This window comes from Medicago sativa, chromosome 1 (genome assembly GCF_051527215.1).
Source record: "Medicago sativa cultivar Bolivia chromosome 1, Bolivia_mono, whole genome shotgun sequence".
In the NCBI taxonomy this organism is placed as follows: Eukaryota; Viridiplantae; Streptophyta; class Magnoliopsida; order Fabales; family Fabaceae; genus Medicago; species Medicago sativa.
The window spans coordinates 73,020,865-73,033,670 of NC_140749.1; the positions used below are offsets into that span (position 1 = coordinate 73,020,865).

The 12,806-nt window shown below is 33.5% G+C and overlaps 2 protein-coding genes across 2 annotated transcripts; one reads left to right on the forward strand and one right to left on the reverse strand.

Annotated features, from left to right (window-relative positions):
• Positions 1 to 4,775: 4,775 nt before the first annotated feature.
• GID1C (alpha/beta-Hydrolases superfamily protein) lies at positions 4,776 to 7,289 on the forward strand. The gene is made up of 2 exons (XM_085734606.1): positions 4,776 to 5,028; positions 5,600 to 7,289. The coding sequence occupies exons 1-2, from the start codon at positions 4,990 to 4,992 to the stop codon at positions 6,596 to 6,598; spliced, it is 1,038 nt and encodes a 345-aa protein (XP_085590732.1). The 5' UTR covers positions 4,776 to 4,989; the 3' UTR covers positions 6,599 to 7,289.
• A 2,712-nt stretch (positions 7,290 to 10,001) lies between these two features.
• Positions 10,002 to 12,228, reverse strand: LOC146957182 (Prefoldin chaperone subunit family protein). Its single transcript, XM_085734617.1, has one exon. The coding sequence runs from the start codon at positions 12,007 to 12,009 to the stop codon at positions 10,111 to 10,113; it is 1,899 nt and encodes a 632-aa protein (XP_085590743.1). The 5' UTR covers positions 12,010 to 12,228; the 3' UTR covers positions 10,002 to 10,110.
• Between the last annotated feature and the right edge of the window lie 578 nt (positions 12,229 to 12,806).

Sequence of the window (12,806 nt, forward strand, 5' to 3'; positions counted from 1 at the left end):
AAAAAAACATTAGTAACAAACGTGAGCAAAAAATAATGTTAAAGATTGGACTTTAAATCCTCTAAAAAAAGATTAGTAACAAACGTGAGCAAAAAATAATGTTAAAGATTGGACTTTAAATCCTCTAAAAAAAGATTAGTGACAAACGTGAGCAAAAAATATTGTTAAAGATTGAACTTTAATCCTCTAAAAAAAGATTAGTAACAATCGTGACCAAAAAATAATGTTAAAGATTGGACTTTAAATCCTTTAAAAAAAATATTAGTAACAAACCTGAGCAAAAAATATTAATGTTAAAGATTGAACTTTAAATACTCTAAAAAAAATATTAGTAACAAACGTGAACAAAAAATAATGTTAAAGATTGGACTTTAAATCTTCTGATAAAAAGATTAGTAACAAACGTGAGCAAAATATAATGTTAAAGATTGGACTTTAAATCCTCTAAAAAAATATTAGTAACAAACGTGAGCAAAAAATAATGTTAACGATTGGACTTTAAATCCTCTAAAAAAAGATTAGGACTCAAAATATTTTAGAGAAAGATTTGTTAGCACTATATTAAATATTAATAAGTAGGGTTCTCTCAGTTAATAGTTCGTCCCCGCATTGTTTAGTCTTTCTCAACCTCTCTAAACCCTCTGCATCAGAATTCATAATTAACCTGTTTACTTTTTTTCTTTTTCTTTCATGTTACAACTAATCAAAGTCAATTAATTTTATGGATTATATATTTGACTTTGTTGGTTTATAGCGATTATGATTCAAATTGTTTACGATTAATTTTAAGAATTATTTGACTTTGCTGGTTTATAATTGCTTATACAAACTATAATTGCGTGACTTTTTTTAATATAAAAAGAACCATGCTTTTTTTTAATTATTAAATAAAGGGAAAATAAGCAATAACATCCTCTGCCGTTAAGCTCCTTCCATTGCCGTTTAAAGGAATAAAAGCATTGCTAAACAATTCTGCATGAATTCTGCATGAGGAGTGTGTGTGATTCATAGGCGAGGAGTAATATCATAATTCATATATGTCGAAAGAGCCATAATTACACCTACAAACGGTGATGTTCAAAAATTGAATGACATAATTATCAATTAGTTTTCAGGAGAATAACATAATTTGTTGTCATTTAACGAGGTTGAAGGGGATACTCATAACTTATTTCAACAAAAATTCCTAAACTCAACTGTTCAAGGAAATATCCCACCACATATTTTAAAGGTAAAAAAAGGTACCTTTGATGTTGTTGCGAAACATAGACCCTAGATATGACATGTGTAATGGAACACGATTGTTATGTCGTGGTTTATTTAAGAATATGTTGGATGTGGAAATCCTAACATGAAGCAATGCTGGAAAAGAGCATTCTTTCTTACCCAGAATTAAATTAAAAACAAACGCGAATTCACGACTTCCTGTGCTTAGTAGAAAACAGTTTTCCGTTAGACTAAGTTTTGTTATTACCATAAATAAGTCACAAGGGCAGACCATTCCCAATGGCAGAATCTATCTTCCACGACATGTTTTCAGCTATGGTGAATTATATGTAGCTTTATCAAGAGGAGTTTCTCGAAATTCAACAAAAGTTATCATTAAAGAAGGAAAAATAGAAGGAGAAGATGGAGATTTTACGAAAAATGTAGTTTTTAAAGATATTCTTTTATCACAATCATAGCAATGTTTCTTTTACATAACATGTCATTTATACATTTATTTATGATGTTTCATTTACACAACACACACATTTATGTTATGATGTTACTAATTACTATTAGAATAAACAATAAATGATCATTTTTTCCCTTAATTTTATATGGAGGCAAACTAAAATATGTTGAGTTTAAAAATAATTTTGTTATATGCCTTGACTATATTTTGATTATAAGTCAATATATCAATAATTTCCATGATATTTAAAAAATTTAAAAATTTAATTAAAATTATACTAACAAACTTAATAAAATAATCACATGCGTTAGCGCAGTAGAAAAAGCGGACAGACGGGCACGATAGTGCCCGTCTTTCCGCTAGTTTATATAAAGAGAACCGAACCATATTTTTTTTTTTACAAAATAAAGGGAACCATATTTTATTACCAAAATACAAGAAAAAAATCCTGATTAAATTAATCTGCAACCAAACAAAATTGTAGTCGGCTCGTATATTGATTACTGCTACCATTTGCAAATTGACACTGGACAAAAAAAAAAAAAATTATGATGATGATAGTATAATATGATGCCAATGTTAATGCAGAATGGATGTCTGCCAAGTAACGTCCAAGGTCGCAACCAAGCCTCCTTTCTTTTTTGTTTCCTCCATTCACCTTTGATATTTTTACCATTATCATCACTGCAGTTTTTATTTATTAGTCTAATTTTTATAACCCAAATAAAAAGCTACCAATTTACTACATGTTTAATATGATTTATCACGTGGTTGGGTTGTTGCAACTTTGTCGACATAAGCAACAATGCTACATATGTTTTTTTTTTTTTTTTGCATAATGCTACGTATGCTTAAAATGCAACCACTAATCCGATCCCTCCTTAAGTTTGAAAGCATGTTAATTTCTTCATCTCTCCTAATTTGGATGCCTCCAACCCTCGGCTTTTTTACATACTATGTAGATGGAGCCATGTTCCAACAACAATGTTGCTCCAATAGTGGATATCACAAATGTGATTTTTGAATTAGATGGTATAAAAATGGTGGATGACATTTGCTTTGATAAGCCAAATAGATTAGAATATGTTTCTATTATGAATGATTGTATATTTATTGTTAGAAATTGCAACAATTTTGAGGTTGAGTTTGTTAGGCGACAAGCAAATAGTAGTGTTCACGCTTTGGTAGACATTTTTCTTTTATTGCAATGACTTTCATGTTCTCTCCAAATTGAATTTTGAATTGAATAATATTAGCAATACACTTTTCAACACAATTTTTTATTGTTTGTTAAAATTGATTAGGTCGCGCTAAATTTATATGAGACCAACATAATTTGGTGGATATATATGAATTTTACTTGATAAAATAAAGTACGATAGAAATTGTGTGTTAAAAAGTATCTTCTTAACATTTCTCTTTTGAATTTGCTTCATAATAACAAGTTATCTTCTGGTACTCTAAAAATGTTTTTGTGAGGACTTGAACGAGCTCCCCCACACTATGATAACAAGTTAACTTGATTTGAGTAAAAAAAATAATACATTTTTCAATACTCTCTTTGATTGAAAAATAAGATTAGACAGATAAATTAAGATCAAACATTACAGAAGAATCTATTACATAATTTATCTAATAAAACAACAGCCTCGTAAAAACAATAAAGAAGACTTTGAGCATGAATCGACCTAAAATATGATCATATTCATAATAACTTGCTGCATAATTCACCTTGTGAGAAATATGTCATCGCATCTTAAGTCTCGACAAACGATTAAGAAGACCTTGAGAGTTTGAGTCACTAGCTCAAAACAAAATCATATGGGTTATATATAATTTTTTTTTTTAGGGGAATGGGTTATATATAATTTTGGTACATATACATATTTAATTTTAATCAATATACATTATGTGCTGGTAGCATATACTCCCTCTGTCCCGGAATATCTGACCCATTTACTAAAAAAAAGTGTCCCAAAATAACTGACCCATTTCAATTTTCAATACAACTTTCATCATTTCCAATACAATATAAACTCTAATTAAGGGCCCGTTTGGATAAACAGCTTATATAGATGCTTATAGCATTAGGGCTTATAACATTAGAGCTTACATCACAAGCTCTTATACTTGATAAGCTATTTATGTTTGGATATGTACACTAAAAAGTACTTACATAAATTTAAGTGTTTGGATGTGGCATTACATAAGCAATTATCGAAATTTTAAATATTTTTAATTTAACAAAAAAAATCAAAGAATCGAACCACAATTATCAAGATTTTTTTTGATAAAATTAATCAAGATGTAAAAAACAATATTACAATATATGAATTATAATTATATATATAGTATAATCAATATTCGTCCTTAAAGAAATATCAATATTCATATAAGACAAAATTAACATTAGAGGTGTAAATAAACTTACCATATATATAGATATTAGTGTACAATTTGTTACCAAAAAAAAGACAAGTTAAGTTTGTTTTTTTATTCAGTTTCATTTTGTTACGTAACAAAAAAATAATAAAAATCTTCCTTCAAAAAAATAAATAAATAAAAATCTTAGTTACGTGTGTTACTTAAGATAAGCATATAGCAATTTTGTTACTCATGCACCGTCAAAGATAACTAACATTATAATTAAAATATATGTTTCGAAAAAGTGGAGCCAGAGAGAATCGAAGGAGATTACATAAATTCATAAGCTCCTCGTTAAGCCGCATGGTAAGCTGAAAATTTTGGCTTATTAAAATATGACATAAGCAGCTTATGAAACTATGATAAGCTATTTTTATTTATTTACCCAAACACCTTTAGAAAAGCTTATGAGAGTAGATAAGCCCACATAAGCTCAAAATAAGCCAATCCAAACGGGGCCTAATACTACTTTCATCATTTTCAATACAATATATTTCACTTTCTCCTTTATTTATACATTTTTCTTAATCTATGTGAAAAATTAAATTGGGCCAGATATTTTGGGACAGAGGAGTAATTGAAGAAAAAAAAAGGATTAAATGAAGTGATTGGGAAGTGGGACCCACGTAACGGTGTGTATTTGGATTGTGGTTGGTTGTGGCTATGTTGCGGTGTGATTGGCCATTCTTTCCCTTCATTCCTGTTTTACTTTAGCATTTTCTACAGTGCGCACCTTTTCTTATCCTTCACCACTCTTCTCTTCTCCTCCTTCATTCACCTTTGGATCTTCAAATGCTTCTTCTTTCTTGATGGATTTCTACTTTCAACAACGTTTTTGATCTTGAATAAACCTTTTTTACCGATCTACACTCAACAAAATCAATCCAATGGCTGGAAGTAACCAACTCAACCCCAATGATTCAAAGGTAACATTAACTGTAACTAACTAACTAACTTCATTCTTCATACTATACTATACTATGTTGCTGTTGGATTAGATTAGATTTAATGTTTTTGTTTCATACAAATTTAAGGAACCGTACGATGTTTATTTCTTTCCTTTTTCGCCTTTGATTTTTTGTTCTTTTGTTTAGTCTTTTTCTTTCGTTGGTTTGGTTGGTATGATAAAATAATCGACTTTGTTTTTGTAATTTCGCATTAATATTAATAAAATAATAATCACTGTTGTTTATTGATTTCATCAGTGTAATAAATAGTTTTGGGCTTTTCATTTTTTAATATTGTTATGGATTGATGTTTGATGTAATAGTTTTTTATGTTGGTTGGTTGGTTCATTTTCCTGTTTCTATCTTAGACTTTGTCAATGTTTAGGGTTTGGTTATTTGGTTTGGTTTCTTAATTTCTCTAAATTAATGGGTTTGGTTTAAAATTTCATTTTGGATATAAAAATGACACCTTTTGTAGCTAGTTTCTGATTTTAATAGATTTTTGTTAATTTGAATAAATGAATAAATAAATAGATAAAATTTGATGCAGATGGTGGTTCCATTGAACATGTGGGTTTTGATCTCCAATTTCAAGTTAGCATACAATCTTCTCCGTCGTCCTGATGGAACTTTCAACCGTGACTTGGCAGAGTTTCTTGATCGGAAAGTTCCAGCAAATGCGAATCCTGTGGATGGTGTTTTCTCTTTTGATGTTATTGTTGATCGGGAAACCAATCTCCTTGCTCGAATCTACCGTCCTGTTGAGGGAGAAGAACAACATGTGAACATTGTTGACCTTGAGAAGCCTGTTACTGCTGAGGTTCTTCCTGTTGTCATGTTCTTCCACGGTGGAAGTTTTGCACATTCTTCGGCTAACAGTGCTATTTATGATACATTGTGTCGTCGATTGGTTGGTATTTGTAATGCTGTTGTCGTCTCGGTGAATTATAGGCGTGCGCCTGAAAATAGGTATCCTTGCGCTTATGAAGATGGGTGGAAAGCTGTTAAATGGGTTAACTCTAGAACTTGGCTGCAGAGTAAAAAAGATAGCAAGGTTCATATCTACATGGTTGGTGATAGCTCGGGCGGGAACATTGTGCACCATGTTGCATTGAAAGCATTGGACTCTGGGATTCCGGTGTTGGGAAATATACTGCTAAACCCTTTGTTTGGCGGGGAAGAAAGAACAGAATCCGAAAAGCGTCTTGATGGGAGATATTTTGTCAGAGTGAAAGATAGAGACTGGTATTGGAGAGCTTTTCTTCCTGAAGGGGAAGACAGAGATCATCACGCGTGTAACCCTTTTGGTCCAAAAGGTCGAAGCCTTGATGGGGTTGCCTTTCCTAAGAGTCTTGTGGTGGTTGCTGGTTTGGATCTTGTTCAGGATTGGCAATTGGGATATGCCAAAGGACTTGAGAAAGCTGGACAAAATGTGAAGTTGCTATTTCTCGAGCAAGCCACGGTTGGGTTTTACTTGCTACCAAATAATGAGCATTTCTCTGTTGTCATGGATGAGATAAAACATTTTGTCAACTCTGACTGTTCATAGCTTAACTTTTGCCACACAAGAAGGGGGTTTTAGAAAGATTGTGTAGGTAATAGCTATGCCACTTATTAACTTGTTTTTAATGTAGGACTTTGCTCCCCTGATTAGGAACTTATATGATATTAATTGTGTCTGTGAGATTGGTGTAATGTAATCAGCATATAGCTATATTATGTTTTCTGGAGCACCCACCCCATCAGGAAATTGGGTGTTGCGGATAGGTGAAAGGTTTTTAGGACAAAAAAGGGGAGCTATGGCCATGTTTATGGGAACCACTAAAGTTGTGATTACCCACTTTGACTTTCAGCCAAAAAGAGGAGAGGAAGATATGGTTCTATTTCTGGGCTTTCTGACCTTTTGATGGCCAATCAGTGGGGCTTGCCCTTGTATGGCAAGTGTTATATATATAACTAATTTTGGAACTATGATAGGGAAAGCATCAATCATATATGTTGGTGCTGTTTGATTATATATACGTCTGTGCTATCTTAGTTTATGTGCTTTTACTACTGTTCATCTTTTCTCTATATAGCTAATTTTACGTTCTCATGTCTTCAGTTGTCCTCCTTGTTTGGCAATGGACGTCTTTGCAAATGTAAATAGGTTTTTTCTTTTACTTTTAGCTGTAATGGTAGGGTTTGTATTGTGTTTTTTTATGTATGGATAAGATATTTTTCAGGGTCTTCCTATGCCACACAAGGTTGGATATTTGCTCTAAGATGCTTAATATAATAATATCTGAAATCTGAATATCAATGATAATTGATAACCAATATCTGTTTAATATTGATTACTATTGTAGCTGATATTGACAGCAAGGTTAAGTATCTAAAACTTAGTTATAGGAGTTGGTTTGAATACCACGAGATATAAAAAAAGTCTTCAAATTTTTTAAAATTATAATCAAACGCATGGCACTATTTATGTTTGGTTTCCAAAATTATTAAAATTCGCAAGTCTCAATCATTAATCATGACGTTAATTTCAATTAGAAGTTGACAACATACTTGGACGTCAGTCAATGCAAGCTTACATACAATAGTTAAGTCACTTGAACTTCCAATAACCTTAATTATATAGTATTATGGAGTATATTATATGCATCTCTCTTATCCTTTCCTAATGTTCTTTTGCCCCACCACCTCTCCCTTTTCCCATCTGTTGTTGCCTTCTCCACTTCTTTCTCCCTTTGCCAGTTGCCACCCTACCCCTTTGTGTTGTTACCCTTTTACTTTTCAAATTGGATCATCTGCTTCACTCTGATGTACATCGCTCTCCATTCTCTCTCTAATGTTACTCTTTCTCTTCATTAGTATTACTTCTAAAAATAAAGAGAGTAGGATTAAAAGATAGAGATGATGAAGAGAGATGTAAGAGGAAGTAAAGAAGAAGGTCCAAATCCTCATCCTTCACAACTAAACTCGCCACCTTGAACAAGTGTCGTACCATTTAGCCACCCAACAGTCCATCACCCTCGTCCAACTCAAAATAATAATAATCATAAACAATAAAAACTCTACCAAAATATTCTTCATAGTTGGATCTGGAGTCAATTGCACCCTCACTCATACTTCAAATGTGTTGTGCCTTAATTGCACTGTGATCACTGTACATAGTCAAACCATGTATGGAGGGGGCGAATGGAGGAGGGGAGAAACTGTCATTTATGAGGCCATGTAACTGTCACATTGAATCCTCTACAAATGCAACTTAGTGCTGTAATTGCAGTGGATTTAGGTCAAAATACTAAACGTTACCTCAGTGCAATACCATCAATTGAGGAGCGGTAACATTAACATTTTTATTGGTTAAAATTCTTTACGTGAGTTCCACCAAATCATGATAGATAAAATAGAATTTGTTGAAAGTGTGTCAAAAGTTTTTGTTAGCATTATTCATGTTGTATTATTTGACACATACTAGCACAATTTTCGAGCCCCAGTTAGTGAATTTACTCTATTTGTGTGAAAAGTTGTCTTGCAAGTTTAGACAAAAAGTAAATATTTAATTAGAAAAAGGAATTTGATTAATTTAGATGTTATGATGGCAGAAGATACTAAATTTGTCTCTTTTGTAAAAGTAAATCCCACATAAATTCGAGCTTCTTTTTTTCTCTCCAACAAGTATATCCCCACAATTATATGCAAGGACCACCGACGATCTTTTTTCCTTTCTTTTGAAAGCTGGACCATTCATTAAATATAGTTCTAGACACTGTTGCATTAAGCTAAAGTTGCTGCAGATACCAGCCATAATATGCCAGTTATAAAACTATTGTTATTACTACGATCTTATTTAGTATTTACATTAGTAGTACTGAAAATAAAAAACCTAAGATAAATAATGTTTTTATTTTGATATCTTCTTTATGAAAGCTGAGATATCATCAAATAAGTCATAGAAATATAAACAAACAAAAATTACATGTTAGAGCAAAATATTTAAAGATAACTCTTTATAAAGAATGCGGAACGTTTTATAGACATTTAATCGTGTTTTTCATCTCACGTTCTTAGTGATTACTACTCGGTTCTTAGCATATATGAATATTGTACGAGTTCAACGAACGTAAAAACAAACAACATCAATAGGTATTGAGTATGTTTGATCCCGACTCCTGAACAAACATGTTGATACAAATGAACTGACCAATAACACGACGGTTGCTGGCAATCCTAAGCAATGGTAGAGACAGTGGTGGTGGAAATGGCCATTTCAAATGGGTGTGGGTGTTGTGAATTCATAGAAGAGTGAAGAGATAGATATATCATTTGTTGTGTATCATGGTTGTGCAAAAATGGAATGGGTGGCTGTGAAGGCAAAGTTGTGGTGACCACAGGGTGAAAAATGAACAGAACGACACCTGAGAGGCCTACTACCAAGCAAGAAGGATATGGAAAAATAGGTGCGGAGGGTAGAAAGTTTTAGGGTGCAGATTGCATGGTGATCAAATGGTGCAAAAAAAACCTATATCACTTTCACTTGTACACCCTAGAATTATCCACCATTTGTTTCCAAACCAAAGTGATTCATATTCACAAAATGCCGAACATTTCCAGACCACACCGATGGATGTTACACTATTTGCTATCAAAATGGACAACAGTTCAACTTGTCATCGCTCATTAGAAACGCAGAGAAATCAAAAATAGCAGAAAGTTTTTATCACGCCAAAACTAAGGAAAGAATATTTCTGATAATTGCATTTCTCATGGCTGAAGCGGCAGAGTCATGTTGTCTAGCAAGTAGCAACTATTAGAATTTCTTATTGCTTCTATCCAATTATCATCTTGAAATATACCATCAAACAGATGTTAAGACCAAACAGCATATAGTCATTTTATAATAGCTAGCCGCCACATTTCCACAAGTTTTTTCGATAATAGACTAAGTAAAAATCAAGATCTTTGGACAAAAGTAATTCATTAAAAAAGAGCAAAGATGGTTTAGCTCAACCAAGGGATATCTTGATCCTATTACAAAAACTCATCATAGAAGATAAACAGGACAACATTTCAACGTCCTTTAGCAACATATGCAGTCAACGCAAAAGCACAAATAGTAGCAGCAGAGGTTAAACCGGTCCACAAGTTCTTACCTTTATGTGCATCAGACGCAGATTTCTGCAGTGATACAACTTGTTTCTTCATATCATCCACCAGCTCATCCTTAGCTTTGAATGCTTTCTTGATTGCCTCAAGTTCTTCAGCAAAAGACTGAATTTCTTCCACATGCTTCTTCTCACCGCGAGGAATCACTTCCACACTTTCCTTAGACACATGTGCAACAGTGCTCTTCAACAATTCCAAAGTTTGCTTTGAATTGATTCTAGAAGACTCAAACTTAGCTCTCAAATCCTTGCACTCTCTTTGAGCTGCAATGAGGCTACTATGTGTAGCATCCTTTTCGTTAATCAAAACATCTATGCGGCTTCCTAGCTCCTTGTTTGTCTCATTCATCTTCTCTTTCTCGCTACTCACCTTGACCAACTCAGCTTCAGCATTCTCAATTTTTTCCTTCAGTCCCACAACTTGCAACTCCAAATTCTCCACCTTATTTGTTGCCTCGTCATATCTTTTCATGATGGTATCCTGCTTAAGCTTCAATTCAGTAACATGTGCCTCCAAATCCTCCACTTTGTTTTTCTTTTCATCATATCCCTTTCTGACGTTATCCCTCTCAAGCTCCACTTCCTCAACAGCATTCTTATAACATTGAACTTGAGAGAGTAATAGCTCAATTTTTTCCTCCATTTCCACAACTTGTGACTGCAAATTCTCCACTTTCTTTTTCTCCTCATCAAACTTCTTACTGTTGAGCTCATTCATAGACTTCACTTCATCAATAACATTCCTATAATGATTAACCTGAGACAGTAATCCATTGTTTTTCTCTCCAGACTCTCTAGCTACAATTTTCCACTCCTCTACAACACCCTTCAGTACACTTATTTCACCTTGCAACTTAACGACTTCATTCTCATAGCCAACTTTAACCTTCTCAACCTCATCTCTAGCTCTTCTCGCCTCATCAACCTCACGCTGCCTATTCTCCAATTCTCTCTTAACCATATCCAGAGTCCTATAAACAGTATCCCTCCCCTCAGTCAAACTCTCAATACTTTTCTCCATCTCCTTCTTCTCACCAACCAATTTACTATTTTCCAACACCATTTCCCTTTCCTTCTCCACAGCAACCTCAATAGTTTCCTCCATTTCACGAATCTTCCCACGCATCACCGCCTCTTCATTCCGCGAGCTATTCAAAACCTCATTAACCTGCTGCAGCTCAAGTCCAAGATTGAAAATCTTCACCTCCTGAGTACTATTCACACCCTCAGCCTCTTTCTTCTCCTTCACCACCAAATCAATCTTCTCCTTCAACTCATCAATCACCTTCACCGACAAAATTGACTTCTTCACAGCCAAATCCCAGTCCTTCTCAAGCTCCTCAACCCTTCTTTCTTTCTCAGCCTTTTCATCAAACAGTTTCCGTGCATCCAACCTCATCTTCTCAACATTCCTCTTCTCACTCTCCAGACACAACCCTAAATCCTTCATCTTCTCCCTTTGAACAGAAACCTCATACTCAATCTCATTTTTCTCTTCAACGATCTTTTCAAAGCGAAACCCTAATTCAGTGATCTGGGTCTTAACAAAAACAAAGAAAACATCGTTTTGAAGGTCCAAGGCGAGATTTTTCTCTTCAACATCCATGGCGGCGTGGTTAGCTTTGAGAAGAAGCTGAATGCGGTTTCTGTGATTGGTGGTTTCTTTGAGAAGAACGTTGTTGAGGTTCTTGAGATTTTGAATCTGAACAGATGGGTCATCATTGGTGGATGGTGGTGGTTGTGGGGTTAAGGTTTTGTGGTCAAGGGTTTGAGATTGGGTATTTGTTCCTTTCTTTTTGGCCATATTTGATTGTGAAATGAGTGAAAGTGAGAATTAGGGTTTTTTTTGTGGAGTGAAATGAAGGAATGAGAATGAGATAGGTAAATGGAGATTTCGAATGTTGAATTGTACTATGGTGTGTTTGGCTACAATTTCGAATTCAAAATTTGGGGACCAAAACCCTAAAGCAATAGTGATGTTTATATAGTAGTGTCACTGTGTGTGTATTTTTCAATTAATATTGTAAGTTTCAAAATGAAATGATGGCTTGCTTTTGTTGGTCACGTGAGACTGCAAGTGTAACGCTTATGAAGCCCGTATACGAGATATGATACTGCACCGATACGCCGATACGGGAAAATTTCAAAAATGAAGATACGATACGGCTGTGATACGTTAATAAAAAGTTTTATATAATTATAACCATTTTTTTAATATGTAAATATATTAACGAACAAAAGAAACCAGTCATAGACTCGTAGCAAATCAACATAAATATAAATAATATTGACGATTAAGAGAGTGATGATTAGTCAATTACATACACAATATATCCCAAAAAGAGCACCATTAGTGCTATACTATATTCAAAAGGAACATTGTTAGTGTTATACTATATCGATCCAGAAAAGAAGCACTATATCCAAAAAAGAACAATCGGTACTCAAAAGTTAAGTTATTTTAGTTAACATTAATTGGAAAATATCGGAGAAGGTATCGGTGATAATTATCGGATACTCTCCTGATACATATCGGGAAGTATCGGATAATTATTTTTTAAAAAAATAAAATTTAATCTTTGGATACTCTCTTGATACGTA

Excerpts from the sequence above, each read along its gene's own strand:
- LOC146957182 (XM_085734617.1), bottom strand. The coding sequence starts at position 12,009 with ATGGCCAAAAAGAAAGGAACAAATACCCAATCTCAAACCCTTGACCAC.
- GID1C (XM_085734606.1), top strand. The coding sequence starts at position 4,990 with ATGGCTGGAAGTAACCAACTCAACCCCAATGATTCAAAG. Across the intron at positions 5,029-5,599 it reads TCAACCCCAATGATTCAAAG|ATGGTGGTTCCATTGAACAT; the intron begins GTAACATTAACT and ends AATTTGATGCAG.